The sequence below is a fragment of the Lethenteron reissneri genome, chromosome 26, assembly GCF_015708825.2.
Source record: "Lethenteron reissneri isolate LAM-NWPU_2019-01 chromosome 26, ASM1570882v1, whole genome shotgun sequence".
In the NCBI taxonomy this organism is placed as follows: Eukaryota; Metazoa; Chordata; class Hyperoartia; order Petromyzontiformes; family Petromyzontidae; genus Lethenteron; species Lethenteron reissneri.
The window spans coordinates 11,020,236-11,039,522 of NC_083804.1; the positions used below are offsets into that span (position 1 = coordinate 11,020,236).

The 19,287-nt window shown below is 47.6% G+C and overlaps 2 protein-coding genes across 2 annotated transcripts in view; one reads left to right on the top strand and one right to left on the bottom strand.

The window, feature by feature from the left end:
* The window catches only part of LOC133347668 (venom phosphodiesterase CdcPDE-like), a 37,197-nt gene extending 26,949 nt beyond the window's left edge, over nucleotides 1–10,248 (top strand). Inside the window, exons 18-25 of the mRNA XM_061560141.1 lie at nucleotides 1,073–1,248; nucleotides 2,769–2,817; nucleotides 4,586–4,740; nucleotides 6,043–6,175; nucleotides 6,557–6,628; nucleotides 6,915–7,047; nucleotides 8,272–8,422; nucleotides 9,144–10,248. Coding sequence (XP_061416125.1) covers nucleotides 1,073–1,248; nucleotides 2,769–2,817; nucleotides 4,586–4,740; nucleotides 6,043–6,175; nucleotides 6,557–6,628; nucleotides 6,915–7,047; nucleotides 8,272–8,422; nucleotides 9,144–9,314 — 1,040 coding nt within the window. The 3' untranslated portion in view covers nucleotides 9,315–10,248. The remainder of the gene's footprint in view (nucleotides 1–1,072; nucleotides 1,249–2,768; nucleotides 2,818–4,585; nucleotides 4,741–6,042; nucleotides 6,176–6,556; nucleotides 6,629–6,914; nucleotides 7,048–8,271; nucleotides 8,423–9,143) is intronic.
* Nucleotides 10,249–11,903: 1,655 nt separating this feature from the next.
* Nucleotides 11,904–18,370, bottom strand: CCN2 (cellular communication network factor 2). The gene is made up of 5 exons (XM_061560142.1): nucleotides 18,121–18,370; nucleotides 17,103–17,319; nucleotides 15,283–15,543; nucleotides 14,196–14,407; nucleotides 11,904–13,688 (listed from the first exon to the last, which is right to left on the bottom strand). Exons 1-5 carry the CDS (start codon nucleotides 18,325–18,327, stop codon nucleotides 13,386–13,388), a joined length of 1,200 nt encoding a protein of 399 aa, XP_061416126.1. The 5' UTR covers nucleotides 18,328–18,370; the 3' UTR covers nucleotides 11,904–13,385.
* Between the last annotated feature and the right edge of the window lie 917 nt (nucleotides 18,371–19,287).

Below are 19,287 nucleotides of genomic sequence, written 5' to 3' on the forward strand. Positions count from 1 at the left end.
GTCCATAAATGACGTCACGCGATTTTGAACGATTTTTGACCCCCCCCCCCCCCTTCGTCACACGGCGTCACAAAAAGTCAGACCCCCCCTCAAATATTACGTCACCAAGCTCTGCCCCCCCCCTCCAAAAAAGCTAAAACATGCTTCAAATCGCTTTAAACTATTGTCATTGTAGTTCGTATTTAATGTGGCGCTGCACTCTGATGTTGTAGGAGAAAGCATTTATTAAAAAGTCTATTTAATTAAGTAAAACGTGTTTTTTATATTTATTTAATGTTGCGCATTTTGATGTGACGTCACATTTCTCAACCCCCCCCCCCCCCTCTTGGTTCTTTCGGTAAAGTCATGTAGAAGGGAAATAATTCAATAATAAAAATCAAACAATAAAATTACTGATAATTTTATTGCTTTTTTTCCCTTCTACTTGACTTTGCCGAAAGAACCAAGAATATTAATCCCTGCATTCACGATAGCTTTAATTAGAAATTTCCCCTCCCCCCTCGTCACACATCGTCACAAATGTCTGACCCCCCCCCCCCCATAGGTGCGTGACGTCATTTATGGACGGCCCCTAACGACTATATTGAGTTCTTTTTTACTGAATTCGAAAAAGATTGCCGCTCTTGTTATTTGGGTTGCCGATCCCTGCACTGTTATATAATTGCAGCACGCCCTTCGTCAGACGCACGCATCTTGATGATTAATTACAAACGATATTAGAATGCAGTCATGGTACACAATTTTGACTTATTATAATCATACTCATCAGCCATGATCTATCCACTGCTGTATAAAATCGTCTGTAAATTGCCATCATTCCACAAGGTCACAACATGCACCATGCAGTCTGGCCGACTTCATCACTCCATCTTCGTGCTAGACATCCATCGTGGACATTCCCTCCTTTGGCTGCCATTTTGTCGTTAGTCTCAGCCACTCGCCATCATCCCTGCTAGCGATGTGCCCTGCCTAAGCCCACTGAATTTTCTTAACGGTAAATAGGATTTCTTTGGCTTGCATTTGTTTATGATTGTTACATAATAGACTCAAAGCATTGCTCGTCTTTTTACAGATATTCTAGAAATCACACCATCGAAAAACAACGGCACACACGGCAGCCTCAACCACCTGCTAAGAAGTCCATTCTTCACCCCGTCGTTCCCTGCCGAGCAGTCAGATCCCTTGTCCTGCCCTCTGACCTCCCTCACTTCCACGAACGACCTTGGATGCACATGGGACACCACTATGGTACGTATGCATTTCAGCTATTGCTTTGTGAAAACATTCACAGCATGATTAGATAATTCAGCACAGTTTATAGCATTAAAACATTAATATAGTTTTCCCCCAGCTATATTTCGATTCCGTTATCAGCATTAGGTCATGAGACAAAGCAACCGATTTCTCGCCGAGCAGTACACCCGTTCGCGTTAAAGAATGGTCCACGGAAGCGGATATCACAGAGCTCCTTCTGAGAGTGCGCTCTGGTCCACGCATTCTAGGCAGAGCTTTCCCACCTCCCTTGCTACCGAGACTTATGTTGTCACGTGACACTCAAAACTGATTTCATATGATGCTTATTTGTGCATTCATAGGTGACCAGGCTGAGACCATCAATTAATCACACTTAAGGACCTGGTGTCATGTAGAGGCAGCTGTCTGACTCAAACTCAGGATGCCAGTGGTGCTGGCTGAGAATTCTCTCTGAGCCACCTGGCCACCGCGAAATATTTTATTTTTTGAAACTCTAACGAGCATGAGAGTCTTGGTCCCATCCATTGGTGATCCAGAGCCAGTGGTGAAAGTTCCACATTCCTGTGGCAATGGCTTGCCTTTCCATATGACAAAAATTGTTGATATTCTAAAACATGACATCAGAAACATGGTGGGCTCCGTTAACCTCCAACAATCTCCCAGCTCATAGCCTGGCTCATTACAATATTTGCACAGGTGAGCCACAGACTGTTTTCGTGAGGGTTTTACTTTAATGGTTAATCAATCTCGTATTGAGTACTTTTTTTGTCCAAAGAACACTCATCTACATAATAGACAAAAGTACACCCAGATATTCTGCATGTCTACTCGCTATACTGTCTTCCCACAAACGGTACAGCAAGTAGATATGTGGGGGATCAGCTCAACAATGCGAAGAACATAATCAACAAATTCGATTTCATTCCTTTGAAAACTCCATTATGTACTGTAGTTTTCAATTACATTGCTTGTAAAGCATTGACTTGTCATAAAACGGACACCGACATACAGATATCATTTTCTAGACTCGCATTTACCCCGGCTGGGTAATTTTCAAAATCATTCACGGCAGCCACGTGTCAACACAAACTTTGCTTTTATTTTATATTTATCAAACACATCTACACGTGACTGATACAGAGAGCCAGATATGCAAGAAAAAAATAAATTCTCCTGAGACAGATGGCATCAATATTGTGTGAAGTGGCTTATTCATGAATGACATCACGTTTAGCCGCAGATAGTCCTTCCACATTTGAGCTGAAGAACCCGGAGTGCTGGCCCCACCACCCTGGAGCCTGCCTAAGGCCTGGACTAGGAGGTGTAGTCACGTGTTGGCCGGGATCATGATGATTCGGCCGGCTAGCTGCAGCTTTGGTTTCTCCAGACATGGTTAACGTGGCTGGGTACCTGCAGGGGGCATGACAAGGACGTAGCTGCTGTGTTATTGGCCTGTTTGTGTTTTGTGTGTGTGAGGCCTCGGTAAACGTTCAACCCCACTGTTTCTCTTACAGGGCGAAGAAGCTGTCGTGAACCAACGGTTAAATCTGCCCGCCGCTGATGGTAAATGGACTGCAGCCCCTCTTTAGAGAACATGTTTACCATGTCCACACTTTTTAATTCACAAAATGTCCCAACGTTCAGCACAGTTTTTGTTTCCCAAGTTTCAGAGCATTCACCTTAAGAACTATGCCAGTGTTCCTCAACCGGGGGTACTTCGCAATGTCCCAGGGGGTACGTGAGGTGATTTGCGTGAAATTATATCATACATGAGAGTCATTGATGAATAATCCTGTATGAATTTGGCAATATTAAATAACTACGATAAAATTGAAACCCGTATGGTAACCTTAGAAGGATTCAAAAGATTTTTATAAACTCATGGATCATAAACAATGTGGTTGCCAAGAGTAACCAGCGAGCGAAAAAAATGACGTCATGCATGCAGAGCCTCCGTCGATTTGTTTTTATTTGCTTGTAATTACAAGCCAGGTGGGATACCTCACAAAATTGGTTTAAATATTCATGATCATTATGCATCCATTTTTTTTTTCAGAACCACGTTGGGTTGAAACAAAATTCAACAAGGGGTACATTCGCCAATTCAAAAGTGTTGAGAACCACTGGCCACTTCGAAAGTGTTGAATCAGTCGAAGTTCCACTTTGTCTGACAGCAACAGTTGTAGTCCTGTGGAGATAAGGGCCCTTGCCATGGGAATATAGAATTTCAACCACCGAGTTCAGAGCCTTAAATATACATCAGCATTGCCGCCGAGCTCGTTTGCATGGGGGAACATTTTAAATGTTGACTGACCACCATGGCTATCGCAGCACTGAGAACATCAATGTTCTTTTCGGTGGGGCATCAGGGCTATGTCTCCCCACCAGCTTGGCAGGCCCGGAATGGGGAGGCAAACAATAGAAGTTCGCACCCCACTCCAAATTATTATGTGGCACAGGGGTTAGGAGCGAATTGGCTTAATTTCAACAGGAAATAATAATAAACTATGTGTTATTAAACCTGAAGACATTGAATAAAAAAATTGGTAAGGAATATGTTGTGTACCGCTGTACACAGAGGGAGAGTGGCTCGCAATTGGAAGGTTATGATTTCAAATATTGTTTGGGGGTTGACTTGACACATTATCCCTCCATGGTCGATACAATTTGTACCACTTTGTGGGGAAGTGAACAGTGGTGGTCCTACGAATAGACTCGCTCATGCCATAGTTACGTGGAATCTACGGACTTTTGGAGGCGAGGAGGCAAACAATAGACGTCTCTTTCACTGAAAAAGCAATGCACAGACACACTATTTTATTGTTGAATAAAAAATGTAATGTACTAGAGACTCCTTAGGCTATGGCTTTGCTCGGTGGATAGACGCTGTAGCCGAGTGGTCCGTTGTATAAAAACATATGTATTGCAATCCTAGTTATGGATTCCAGTTGGCATTCTTTGCAAATCAAACCAATGCACCTCTTGCTGATTTTCCTCTACCGAAACAAACGAATGTTTGTGGTTGTACATTTGACAGCGGTGCATTTGCAAAGAAAAAAATCAACACATTCTGCTACGAAGAAGAGCCATTGAACAAAAGGTCGCCTATTATCTTTTTCCTTTTAGAGCCAAAGTGTTATTGATGAATGTGTTGAACTCCCTACTTAATATCGCCTAAGTCCTGCTGCCCAGTCCCGCAACTCTGTCCCCCCCCCCCTCCACCAAAGAGTCAGTTAGCCCCCCAAACTTGCTAAGTGGTGGCGCTTACCCAACGGATGTTGTTTGTCATGCAAAGCCCTGCGATTGTGCGTGGTGTTGTCGTGTCGCGCAGTTCAACTCTCCGAGCAGCAGCATTTACCCCTGGGACAGCCTGCGCTCACGCTGAGCAGCAAACGCTACTGCCTCCTGCACCACAAGAACTTTGTGTCCGCATACAGCCACGACATCAAAAGCCCGCTCTGGAGCTCCTACACCGTCAGAAAGCCGGTGCATAGCCTCCACATTGATAATCACTGGGCAACACACTTCTTTTTCTGACATAGGGTATTCCAACGGTTTTAATGTAATTTTGGGGGTGCTGATTCCAAATCTGGCATCAGTTTTTGTCTATCACATCAGGTTTTTGAGATATCAAATATTGCATTTTCAATGAAAACTGCAGAATAAAAATATTAAATAAATGTGGATATCTACATTAAATTATATTATAAACACAATATCCTAAAAATACAGCACCATATTTTAACACTAAAGCAGTCACTGACTCGCAACAACTTGCAATCATAAGTGACAGAGTTAATCTCGGGTAAAATGAATGAAAATGGGGTATGCCGATAGCATAAAAATGGGATGTGATAGAGAAAATCTGAGATCAGATTTGGAATCGGCACTCTGAAATTAGCCTAAAACAGCTGCAAAAGTCCAGGCCAGAAAAAAATGTTTTTTTTTTGTTGACCAGTGTAATCGAGCACGTTAAATCAATGCGCTTGGCAGTTGGGGGGAGAGGCGCAGGGGACCGGGGGTGACACGGCCATCCTCTGTCGGCGTGTTTGTGCTTGGGTATCCCCCCCAATTCGTCTTCACTGTGAGCTCTCTCAAACGAAACGTCCCAGTGAGTGTTAGCCAAGTTTTGGAGTGCTCACGAAGAAAGGCGAGTTGGCTACCGCTCTAGTACACGATGCAATACAACACAGTTTGTTGGGATCTATGTAATACCTAAATGCAAACGCACCCCCCCCCCCCCTTGCGAGTAATGGTTTGGGTTCATTTTAGTTTGTTTTGCTTCTATAAAAAGCAATTTAGATCTACAGAGCCGTTACAATTTCTCACGGTCTTATGATGCAACATTCAATCAAGCTCCTGTGCAGGAGCTCAGGTTGTCGCTCCATCTCTGCTGTGGATGTGCTCTCGAGCGTATTCCCTCCATGCGACGTTTAGGAATCAGAACACGTCCCTCTTTACACGCATTCCAATGCATCTTTTGTGAGATTCAAAATCAATATTAATCGATACATCGTTCGACGATTTTAATATTAGGGTGAAATGAAATTGCATACATTTATAGTATATTTCAAACACAAATGAAAATTTTGCATTTGAAATGTATAAATCCAATTCTGGGGTCAAGCATCTAACTTGCAAGTGCTCAATGGACCGTTACGTCACAGGAAAGGGAAGAGATGAAGCCGGCTCGTGGAGGCCTTTATTCAGCAGTGGATTGTTCATGGCTGACGACGATGTGGTGAAGCAATGCAATGACATTGTTGTATTGTTGCTTCGCCCACCCAGGCCAACAATTCTCCGCTGCCAGACTTCATCGAGGACAGCATGCGTCCAGATGTGCGACTTCCCGAGGGTGTTAGCGCGAACTGCACTTCGTACAAGGCCACAAACATCACCTATGGCTTCCTCTTCCCTCCCAGTGAGTGCCTCTTCTAAACTTGCTGTGTACACGTGCAGACTCGAAGTCGGCCTGACACACGCGGTAGGCTGCCGATTTTGTTGTATATATTATTCTATTTTCTTTCTTCCCAATTGTGCTATCGTGCCCTCTCGGGCAGAGCCGTGACCACGGTACGTACTGCTGCTAACAAACTACTTCGTATGTTGGAAAGCGTTGCATAATCCACGTGCACGCAATATTTTTCTTTCTTGTTTTATGCATACCGAACGCGAGCGAAAACTGACATTTGATTTGTTCCGATGCGCGTATCAGACCCCAAAAGTAAAAGAAGCCTTCCTCGTACTCCACGTTATTGCTTTCAGTTGTTTCGTTCGTGAGCAAAAATGTTTCTCTCTCTAGATTTGGTGGTGAGTGATATTGCGGATGGCCTTACAACTGGAAACATCGCTCCCATGTACGCTGAATTTAAAAGTAAGTTCCCGAGTGATCAGTCACGTCACATAATGGATGGTTACACGTATTGGAATGCAAACACCCAATCAAATTTAAGGCTTAGTGGTTTAAGTTATTCTTTGAATTAAATGCTATCTTTTGTCATACTGTTGAACGTGTAAATATTGTTGAAGTGCTTTTTGTAAAAAAAATAGAGATTGTTAACATGCAATGTTCATCTTCTATGGCAATTGATGCAGTTCATTTCTAATAAACATATGTTTTGAGGATACTATTAAGTATAAGCCAATTTCACTCTTTTCAGAGTTATGGAATTTCTTCCACAAAGTCCTGCTGGTCAAGTACGCTGTGGAGTCAGATGGGCTTAACGTTGTGAGCGGTCCCGTCTTTGACTACAACTTCGACGGCATCGCTGACAAACCAGAAGATATTGCGGAGTAAGCACATCCCCCAGATTCAACTGACCTCCCTGCACCATCTGAGAAATGCCAGATATTTAAAGCCCTTCACTCCACCGCTGGATAAAGGCCTCCCCACACACCATCTCGGTCATGGGTGTTGTACGACCATACGCAATGATCTGTAAGGCTCATTCGTGGATGTTTAACAGGTGTGGTTATGGTTATCATAAGTTGTGTGTCTATTGGCGCCACCTCGTGGCGAACGTGTGGTAATTGCGTAATAGCAACGAGTAATATTGGGTGATGATTGGCCAAGGGCAACTGAGTGGTACTTTTTAGACCCAACCTCTTCCCCCCAGATCCACTTGGGCAGTCATGTGACTCCCACGTCAGAGGACGTGAGAGGTGCATAAGAAGGCACTGTGGGGGGGGGGGGGGGGGGGAGTTGTGCTGTCCGGGGTGTGTCACGACATGGGAATTATCACGGTGTAGGCCCTGTTAGTGTGCGGGTGTGTTAGTGTGCTGTCGTATTGGTGAGTCTACGATTCGATGGGGCGCCACGATGGTTCTTTAACAACGCCTGGAGGCTTCGTGTCTGCGTGGTGGCTGATGAGTGAGAGGTCGTGGGGCACCCTGCAGCCCTCGAGTAAATGCGGAGGTGACTTGGGGCCCTTGAGTGACAGAGACACGTAGAGCAGAAGCAAGAAGACAACGCGTGTGTACGTGCGAACTTTGACAATTTGATTGAACGATAACCAACTCTGTGTTCTCGGTGAGGATCACGGCCAGAAGAACGTGAGACACGGTGGGCATGGGTGACAGATGAGTGAAATGTGAATTCATTTGATCAACTAAGCAACGCTTTACTGCCTGCGTTATACAGCGACTCCTCTACTTATGAACGAGTTAGGTTCCAGAGGTCTGTTCGTAAGTCCAACGTTACTCCTGTCGATTACAAACATGTTGTACGGCATGTACAACATGGCTGTAAAAGTTAATAATCTCATGCAGATGTAGATGCCACTGGCTCTTCATGTTCTGCAGATGTAGATGCCACCACCGCCACCTATTGCGCAGCGGTTGAACTTACGACTCTCGGTCCGAACAGGCAACCGGACATACGGACAGGTTTGTTCGTATCTCTGAAAGTTCGTAAGTCAAACGTTCGTAGTTCGAGGAGTCCCTGTATATGCATTGGTCAAACTGCATTCGGAGTGTTGTGCGTGATTGCCGTGCTCGCTGTGCTTTTTCGAGTGGCAGGTTTGTAGAGGGCACGGACATTCCCATCCCCACGCACTACTTCGTGGTGCTCACAAGCTGCAAAGGTCAGCCTGCTGGGAACTGCACGGGCCAAGTAGTCAACACCGCCTTCGTTCTACCACACCGCCCCGACAACAGCGAGAGTTGCCAGGTAGCCCGCTTGGCATCTGCCAGACCTTCGTCAAGTGCTGGGTAAAGGACCTCTGGTCCGTGTCGGTCATTGGAGATTGTTTGACCATGTCTCGCCGAGCTGCTTGGTGCGCGAGTCGGAGGAAGAAGGGGCCCGGGACAGGTTCATTTGCCACACTCGCCACTCGTGTTTGCTGCGGCTGAGAATTGATTTCGGGTCGCCGGCAGTGGCGTAGCTATTGCGTGTGCAGGTGTTGCAACTGCACTGGAGCCCACAGGCCGGAGGTTATCAGGCGACAGACTATTATCCCTTTCCCGTTCCGAGATGACTGCAAGTTGCAGGTTGGATCCCGTTCACCACTGAATCTCGGAACGGTTCAGCGTTAATAATATTTAAAGACACTGTACTCACCGCAGAGAATTGTAGCGACACCACTGCACTCTATGATAGCTGGTGCCAAACTCGGTACCGATAAAGTTATTTTATTTAACTTTTTCTTCCGGTTCCATTAAAATGATGAACACGTACCTCATCTAAATGGGAAAGGGTTAAGAGGAGGGGAATTGGGAAAGGGTCACACTCTTTCCTTTCTTGCACCAGGACCCATGCCGCATATGCGAACGCCGCTGGTCGCCGGGCTCATAGCACAATGTGCTCGCTATGCCACCTTTTCCCCACACCATGCCAGCGCAGCCTGCCAACATCAGTAACCTTGCGTATTGTCCCTGTGGTTTTGCTGCAGACCGGAGCGGCTCAGGAAGCATGGGTGGAGGAGCGAATGAGGACTCACACGGCGCGTGTCCGCGATGTTGAGCTTCTCTCTGGCCTCAGCTTCTACCAAGATCCCAGCCGTGACCAGAACCAAGTCCTCCGCTCCAAGACTTACCTGCACGTCTTTGAAACCGAGCTCTAGTGCCATAAGTAATGTTGTAATTTTAATTGAAGAATGTACAATTAACTTTTTAGAATTTTCAGCCAAGCAAATTTGAATGCATGGGCATTCTAAAAAAAAAAAGAAATCTCTAATTATATTAATCGTGTGTTGTTGTTTTTTTTATCATGATACTGACCGTGAAATCGTGTTGTCTGTTCAAACGATCGTCTACAAGTTCGTTTTCAATTGAGTGTGATTTTAATTGAAAGATTTTACCGAACACCACCCACTGCTCCAAAGACTTAGACAAGTGCTGGCAATTTGCTTGGAAGTGGAATATAATTTAGGAACACCCGATTGAGCGGCCTTCATTTTGTGTGTGAAGGTAGAATGGAAATCGTCAGATTAATCTGAAAACCATGTGTTTGTATATCAATCATGTGACACTCAATTTGGATCGTCTACAGTGCTAAATAATACAAGTCCTACACATACACTCGCTTGGTAGCACTGTGCTAAAACGATTTGATGCACAATCTAAAGGATGCCAGCTCAAATTCCGGTCGACATCCATCTGGAGTAGACAAAATGAGTACCACTTTGTGGGAAGTTTACAAGCAGTTTATTGCAGACAGGCTGACCCTAAATTTGAAATCTCTTGTCCCAGATTGCTCGCCCTCCCAGGTCGCCCTTGCTAAAAAAAAATCACTCTGGACGTCTCACTGGGTTTTCTCTCTCCTGGTTAATAGGGTAGTGCATTTTATGCTACAGTGCCATCAATTAAGATGGATTTTTTGACAAGCTATGACACTGCCTCTTCCTGACCCCTCCACCCACCCCCCCCCCCCCCAAAAGTGAGACACCTTGACTGTCCCTTGGTCTCCCCGCTGAGGCTAAGTTCTTGAAGCTTGCGGATGTTCATCGTCTCTAAACCTGGGTCTGTCAATAAAAATCAATCAAATGAGTGACTCAATATGTTGTAGATTCTCGGCTTTGAGTATGGGCATCCGTCCATAGAGGCCTGTATGGGTGTATATTTGTTTATGTTGAATTTCTTTCGCATGGTACGTAGCCAACCGTGCTAATAGGAGGTGTGTGAGTATGAGTGGTGTAGTGATTGACGCAATGCGCTACAAATCTGATTTCACTTCCCAATAGCAATCATTCCTGGGCCTCCCCTTGGTCGACTCACCCTTAAATTATTTGCCGGTGCACCGTGTAAACGTTTTCATAGAGGTAAAGACAAAGGCGTCCTGATGTGGTGCTGATGTAGTGCTGGTGTGTTTATGGACACGTGTGCATGAATGTCTTATGTGACGGTGTTTCTGTGGCTGTCTTGTGTGTGCACACATTTGTGTGTCCCTTTGAATGAGAGTTTGGACCAGTGGATCATGGTGTATTCATGTGGATATGTGCGGGGGTGTGGGTGTCTTTCCATGCGGACATATGTGGGTATATGCATGCCTGCGGATTTGTGGTTGTGTATCTGTGGATGTGTCTGTGTAGGTATATGTGTGACTGTCCATGCCTGTGGGTGTGTTGATGTAATAGGGAGAAGTAGTGTAGTAGATAGCAGAGGTGTGGACTCGAGTCATGTGACTTGGACTCGAGTCAGACTCGAGTCATGAATTTGATGACTTCAGACTCGACTTGGACTTGCATAACAATGACTTTGTCCCACCTCTGAGGTGTGGACTCGAGTCATGTGACTTGGACTCGAGTCAGACTCGAGTCATGAATTTGATGACTTCAGACTCGGCTTGGACTTGCATAACAATGACTTTGTCCCACCTCTGAGGTGTGGACTCGAGTCATGCGACTTGGACTCGAGTCAGACTCGAGTCATGAATTTGACGACTTCAGACTCGACTTGGACTTGCATAACAATGATTTTGTCCCACCTCTGGTAGATAGTGCACTGTGCTATGAAGCCGGCAAACCCAATTCTTGCTCACAGCCAACGTCGGTAAGAAATATCTGAACCTGTCCTGTGCCTCCCCTAGGTTGACTCTTCCTCAAATGAGTATCTGGTGCAGTGTGTAAACGTCAGTATTGGGAAGATGTTATTGAGATAAAGGCGGTCGGGCGTGGTTTTTGCCATCCACCTCCTCGTGTGCCCTGCCAGCCTTTATATGAACCTTATGGCGGTACCCCGGGGTTCCATAGTGCCCCGGCTCTCGCATAATGTCCGTGATGTAGTCATTTTTAGTCTGTTGATGGTCGACGATGCGGCAATCGACTCACCTCGACGAGCTGTACACGATGCACCACTACGGTGCGTACCGCGAGCGTTCAGGGTCTCGACGCAATCGTCCTCGCTGCGTTTCGACATCGTGGAGTAGCACTGATTTCGGATTGATTGGAACCCCAGTCGCAGAGTTAAGTACACCCCTGGAAAAAATTGTGTCCCAGAAATAAAATATTTAATTGCCCCAGGGCACCGCCATGAGGATCATGTTCTCGCTCACAGGGCTTGCCCCAACAGTCTGTTTAGGCTATCGGGGCATCCTTTTCTTTCATTTAATGAAAACATTTTGTCGATCTTAGCCCAAATATTCCCACAGGTTGACCAAGTCAGGTTTTATTTTTTTACAGAAACGTGGTCAATGTCACAAAAACTCGGCGAACTGTATCAAAAATAAACTTTATGGCACAAGTGCAAATGCATTCAATAACATTGCAAACATAGGTATGCCCTATAAGCTGCATATTAATACACTGAAACTAAAAAGCACGTAAACAAAAGAAATGAAACACGACAGCAACATGGTTGATATACAGCATAAGTTAAACATTGTACAAGTTATATACAATATGTACAACATGTCACTACATCCTGAAAAGGTAACCAATTAGAAATGCATTATCTGCACTCGATTAACCAAAGAAAGGCATGAGAAATATATTATTATATCAGAGAAAACTGTTAAGATATGAATTGGCTACACGTGGTGCCAAATGATCAATAACTTATAAGTTGTCAAATATCGCGGAACTTGAAATGAATGTCAGACCCATAAACGTCACCATACCACACTTTGTTAACACATAGATATGTTTACATTTACATTATATAAAAAAAAAGGTTGAACTTTATAAATAAGGGACTATATGAGTTTGCACAAAATTATGCTTCAATAATTATACGTTGTACGTTTAATTAGTATAAACTCAAGAGTAGGAATATTTACAGTCGTAAAGTTGTGTTCTTAGAGGAACGCGTTCAGGTGCACTAAAGGCAATTCTGGCCTAAAGATCGTCAATCATGATTAAAGATTACGTATTAACCCATCAATGTGCATTGATTTAGTTTTCTATGTACGCACCACTGTATCTAATTATTCACCACATTCATAAGTAGCCAAGTTCATATTTCACACAACCCCCGAGACAAGTTTCAAGGTTTTTCGGAGGGTAGAGTCACATACATCAATTACAAATTTCACTCCTATCTAAAGTGGCCTAGGACCATTCACTCGGAACGCGCCCGATCTCGTCAGATCTTCGAAGCTAGCATCTCAGAAGCCAAGCAGGCCAGAGCCTGTACAGCACTTGGAGATGTGATCGGCCACCATGCCCAATACTGCACCAGGCGCTGTGGGCAGTAGAGGGCAGTGCAGCAAACTTAACTGCTGTATTGCACCCCCACCAACCCCCTAACTTCACCAACCCGCAATGACCAGCGTGGTGAAGTATGGTCAAATATCCCTCGGCCTGCAACGGCGTGAGGGAGGTCCTCATCTAGCAGTGGATTGACAAAAACGGGTACATGCAACACATCCAAACTGAGTTACATAATGTAAAGCCATACTCGAGGGTCTGCCCTGCCAGTAGAGGGCTCTCGTTTCATCCACGGGCCCAGGCCAGCTGCCACTCCAGCTACACTGGGCCACGGCAGGAGGTCGCAACCGGGTACCCGATACCCGTACCCTACCCGATACCCGGCTACGGGTAGGGAACGGGTACCCGTACCTGGCCGGGTACGGGTACCCAATTGCGACCCTGGTGCGGCCGGGTACGGGTACAGGTAAGGAATCAACCCCGTTTGCGATGGGGTTGGGGAATGGTTGGTAACACTTGTCCGTCTCGTCTCCGCCGGCAAAGCCCCGTTCACTTCCTGGCCATGTCGCCGATCATGTGCCGCTGGTAGGGCGAGTCGAAGACGTCGTTGGCGCCGGGGCAGTTGTAGTGGCAGGCGCACGTGTGGATGACCATGACCTGCCGGCGCAGGCGCTCGCCGCCGGGGCAGCGGAAGTCCACGGCAGCCGTGCTCGTGTGGTGCGGGGTGCAGCAGCGGCCGTCTGTGCACTGCCCGCAGTACTTGGGCCGGAACGTCTTGACGCTCGTGCAGCCGGAGAACTCGAGGCGCTTGGGTTTGGCCGCCTTCGGGGTGCGCATGCACTTCTTCCCCTTCTGCGGACAGGTTGACAGAGGGAGAGGGAGAAAGAGACGCGGGTCAATGCGTGCGCAAGCGGGTTGGTCGCGGGTACTACTGATACGACCCACGGAAAAAAAGTGTCGTTCCGGACGCACCGTTGAGATTCTGTGTGGCCGCACACCGCTGTTGCTGGGCAGCTACCGATGAAGGCAGCAGGGTTTACGGCACACCCAGGGGGTTGTGTGGCCGGAAACATTGCCCCGACTCAGTGCTGATGTTTGCACACTGTGCCAGGTACTCATTTAAGGCCGAGTCAACCTTGGGGGGAGGCCCGGAACCAGTTCAGATAATAATCAAATCTCGGGTGGCAGACGCAGTGTGCGGTGACCCACCAACACGAGCGCCTTGGACGATTCTCGTGCGCCCGCTAACGCAGAGGAGGAGGAGTGCGAGTTGCATTCGCGTGCCATTTGTTTCCAATTCTCCGGCTGACCCCCCATGCGTTCGTAACCCGGGGCCCCCTTGCCCCAAAGCAAACGTACCTTGATGACATCCTGGAGCGGCACGTCGCAGGGTCGCACCGTGCACAGGCGGGTCTGGCGCTCGAGGCGGCACTGGCGGTTGTCGTTGGTGACGCGCGACGACACCCCGAGGCCGCACGTGTGCGAGCAGGCGCTCCACTCGGTGGTCTGCACGATGCAATTGTCGTGCACCGACTCCGGGTCGGGGCCGTAGGTCTCCTCTTGGCGGTACGCTGCGCCGCAAGAGGACGGGGAGGAAGGCGATGCGCGCGTTAGTGCGTTGTTGTGATTTTCATCGCCGCTGTGAAGTGTGGTTTAAAACAAATCAAGGCCGTAGCCATCGAGTCAACATTGGGGGGGCACCAAATCTTCCAGGGGGTCTGGGGTTCCCCCCCCCCAGAAAAAAAAATCTAAATTTTAATAACTAATTTACTGTCATTTCTTGTCTAAAATATTTAAAAAATTCACTAACACATAGGATGGTCTTTTTAATTATTTATTACAATAATGTCTAATAGTGTATTGTATTACATTGCTCTGTTTTTTCTTTTTTTACCTTTTCTTGTTTCATTGTATGTAATGGCAGAGATTAGGGATTAATAAAGTACAACCTGTGTCCCCACCAATATACATTATAATTACGGCCTTGAAACAGGCAAAAAAGGGGTGTTGTGCGAATGCGTTAGTGTCCAGTGGTGGGTTTAAAAGGGGCTGTCAAGTAAACATTGTGGGTGTCGTTGGCGGAGGGAGTGTGCGGAGCCCTTGAGCGGTAGGCGAGGTCAATATCAGAGCGGTAGGCGAGAAGGGCACCACGCTCACTGTGTGGGCGGGGCCAGTGACGGAGTGGGCGTGGCTATTTAGAAGTGGGAGGGGCTGATGAAGGGAGGGACTGCCAGCTCACCATGGGTCACGGTTGAGCCTCCCATGAAATTTGACAGATTGTTAATGCCATGGGCGAGTGAGTATATCGTGAATACAACTCTAGGTCAATTGGGTGTAGAGGTGGGACGATTAGTCAATTGGCACGTGCAAATCCCCCCATCATCTCCCCGCCACCCCCACCACTGCACCCCAATCCCCACGTGTTTATGTTGTTGTTTATATTTACCGGGTAGGGCGAATCCCCCGAGTGGCGTGGAGTTGGGCTCCTTGCGTCCGTCGCACACCCACTCCTCGCAGCACTTGCCGGGCAGCTTGACGTGCCGTGGGTGCGGGCAGTCGGCGCTGGGCAGCCGCACGTCCTGCGCGCACAGCGGCACGCAGCCGATGGCTCCGTCCACACACGTGCAGCGGTATTTGCAGCTGGGCTCGAAGCTCTCGCCGTTGAGGTACACGGTGCCACCCAGCTCGCACGGCACTCCGTCGCGAGCTGCACGGTCAAGAGGAAGGGGTAAAGGGAAGGGGTTAAGTTCAATCTTGACTTAAAGGTTTAGTGACTGCAGGAATTCGTATTCTTTGGGGTAAAAATGTGAAGGAAAGCCCTTTATCTAGTAAGTGGATTGTGAAAAGGCTGTACAGTAATTTTACTAATGCGCTGTTAGACGTCCGCTTGTGTGTCGTGCAATAGTGAACGAGTGCCCTCTCGAAAGATGTGCTGGAAATGCTATATTTGGCCAACCAAGCGTTGTATTTGTACTCAACAGTGATTAACAACACATCATCGCCAATGACGGTGATGATGATGATAATGTAAGTGCACCATTCTAATCGCTAGATGGCGATGGAGGACAACAACATTCGCAGTTACAATTCTGGCACTTTACCATTTTGACCACTTTTTATTACGTTTAAATATAAATTTCGTCGAAGGATGCGTTCGTTTTCCACCACATACTTGGAGATTGTTTTTGCCCCGTAAATATTAAGTTTGTTTACATTTGACTGACAAGTGTTGCACTCTTGCACATAATTCGCGCTCGTGTTGTTTACATTCTCTCCTCAATGTAAGAGCAGCTGGTACATTTTTTTTTTTGCACAGGATAAATACGCGCACGAATGAACACCAGAGGTATCCATTGGAACGCCCCACGATTAATCCCTGTAGCTCCCAAGCCTGGTTTGAGAGCGTTCGGTCTCTCAGCCCGCTTGCTGGATTTTGTTTCCGGGTCCTCCGGGTTTCCCCCCCCCCCCTCCTCCATGCGTTCATGATAGAGAGTATTTCGCTGCTTTCAATTTGCACGTGATGAAGCCACTTCGTTGAGCTATCATTTATGGCGAGGTCGCTTATGAATTTTTTTTTCTATATAGCTCAGTGGGCTTTACCTGGTAAAATAAAAAGTTTCGTTTTGAAATAAAAAGTTTAATTTAGTTTTTTTTTTATAAAGAGAAGACGCCTCCACCTTAACCGTGCAGCACAGTGAAGCTACAACGCGCACACTCGCCCTGCAGGTGGAGCCCATAGCCACTGTCTTCTCGTTACGCAAGGTGTGAGTGAGCCAGATGTGTTTGTTCCAGGTGTGCAATCCCGACGATGTGTTCCGTGAATCTGTGTGTGCGTAGCGGTTAGCGCACTGCGCTACAAAGCCGGCGACCCGAGTTCCATTTGTGCTCACGGGTCAACGCCAGTGACGATTAGGTCGTCTCCGCCTCGAATGAGTGACTGGGGCGATACGTAAACATCGCCACTAGGGAGACAAAGACGGCCGGGCGTGGTGTTGGCCACCCACCGCCTCGTGTGCCGTGTCGGCCTGCGTAAGTGCTCATCAACAGCACTTGCTCCAACAAACCCGTGGAGGCTATATATACGTGTGCGCTTCAAGTTTTTGCGTCATCCAGATAAGAGAGTGTGACCCATTACATGTGTGAGCCATGCGTGTGTGAGCCACGCGTGTGCTCCAGGCGGTATATGCCACGTGTCCCACGGCGTGTGTGTGCGTGTTTGCGCGCGCGTGTGTCTGAGCGCTCCGGGTGCGCGTTCACGCCTCTCACCAGAGCAGACGCCGATCCTGATCTGCAGATCGGTGCTGAAGGCGCAGTAGAGGCCGCGGTGCGGGTCGCACGAGTCCGCCTCGGTGCACACGTCTCCCAGCTGCTTGGCGCACACCTTGCAGCAGCCGCAGCCGTCGGCCACCAGACTCACGCCCACGGGGCACACGGGGGGCTCCTTCGGGCAGCGGCAGACATTGGAGCACTGCTGGCACGCAGCCTGTGTGTGTGCGCATGTGTTGTTGTTGTGGTGCACAGACACAGAGACACACACAAAGTTAGAATTTGCAAAGAAAATCCACGCAATGCAATTTCGTCACCGCGTTTAAAAAATTAAGTGGCTGTCCCATGGATATACTGGTCCTTCCCTCCGCCCCCGCCTGTCTGCCATAGCAACGTGGAATCGACATTTACTCGCTCGGAACCTTGCAAAGCAGAGATGAGCATCGCTCAGCGATCGCTTGAGCGCGGGGCATCCTACACGGCATTCTTTAAACTCACAACTTAATCGGACGTTGCGTTTTTCAAAATTTACAAATCGCCCACGTAATCTACAGGGCGCACATGTGTGTGTGTGTGAAATGTATAAAAAAAACATACAACGCAACACCTGGACAAAGGCGCCTTGCAATCTCGCAAACGTCCGTCGTAGTAAGTCTCATGCTTGTTTCCAACCAACAATTGCCAACGCGCTAGCTACCGTGACGCCTAAAAGATGTGCACTCTTATTACCACCCGGACAAAAAACGTCACCAGAAAATAAACTCAGCAGAGCCCCATAACCGCTGTCAGACAGAAGGCTGCTTACCTGATAGAGGCTGGCAATAAGGACCACGCAGAGGAATGATGATTCTTGCCATGACGATCTCGAGCGCAAGCGGAGGCTAAGGTTGCTGTCTTTTCTTTCACACACTCAGCTAAGACTTTGCTGATGTAGGTATATATATAGAGAGAGAGCTTAGAAATCTGAACCACTTCTTTCTTGCTTCTTCGACTGGGTAGGAAAGACCGATTGCTGCACGGAGGGTTCCCTCTCTGCATTTATACCCTTGAGCTCCCTACCCACCCCTCTCATTCCCCCCACCCCCGCTCTCCACGGGGAATGAGGGGGTGAACGAGGGGGTAGGGGAGTGGGAGTTCGCATTCCTTGGCTCGGGCTGTGAATGCTACTTTCGCACCGATCTCCCTGGCTCGGAGCACCAACACCCGACTCCCAGACACGCACCATTCCTCCGTGCCGCGAGGGTGAGGAGGGAAATGACTCAATGCGCCGCCCAAAAGCCGTAAGCCTCCGGCCAGACGGAAAAATCAACTTTGACTGCCTGTCTGCCTGCACGCACGCGTGTGTACGTGTGCTTTGCGCATGTGTGTGTGTGGGTGGCCGTAGCGGTTAGCGCATCGTGCTACGAAACCGGTGATTTGAGCTTGATTCCTGGCTCACGGCTAACAGCAGCTGGTGATTATCTGAAGCGTTTCGTGGTTTTCCATAGGTCGACTCAGCATTGAACGCGTATACCTGGTGCGGTATGGAAGCATCAGCATTGGGGAAAGAAAGGCGACCGGTCTTAAGAAGAACGTCGCGAACAGCTATTGCCCCAACAACGTGGAATATGATTGTGTGCCCATGCAAACACTAGTGTTGCAAGCGAGACAATGTCAACAGTGATCAGTGGGAATAGAAACATCTATCCTGGATACAGGTTTATGTGAGTCATGTGCCTACATGGTGTGATGAGTGAAGATCAGCATTGGGGGTGATGTGAGTACGTATTAAGGACGTTAATAGGTGCTCGCTAACATAACTTGCCCCACCTGGATGTCAACACGGAGGATTTTGGGCATTTGTGTGTTCGTGTGTGCACATTTTATTTTGTCGATAAGCAGATTTTCTCCGTTTAGTAAAAAAAAAAAGTGATTTCCCCACAAGAAAGTTTCAGGGCATCCCTGACGCAAATCTTCGCCGGTGGTGTTGAGCCAGTGCCGGCAATTCCACATTCCCACGGCGTGGTGGCATTCGATAAATGACGGCCACCTTTTGGCTATTTCACAAATGTGCTACCGAGTGGTTAGGTTTTAAAGCCGAGGACTAAATCCTTCTGACTACCACAGGATCACGTGCGGTCAGCGAGCACCTATTAATGTCGGCGTGATAAGGGCAAGCATCCACGCATAACTGGCCGCCTTTATT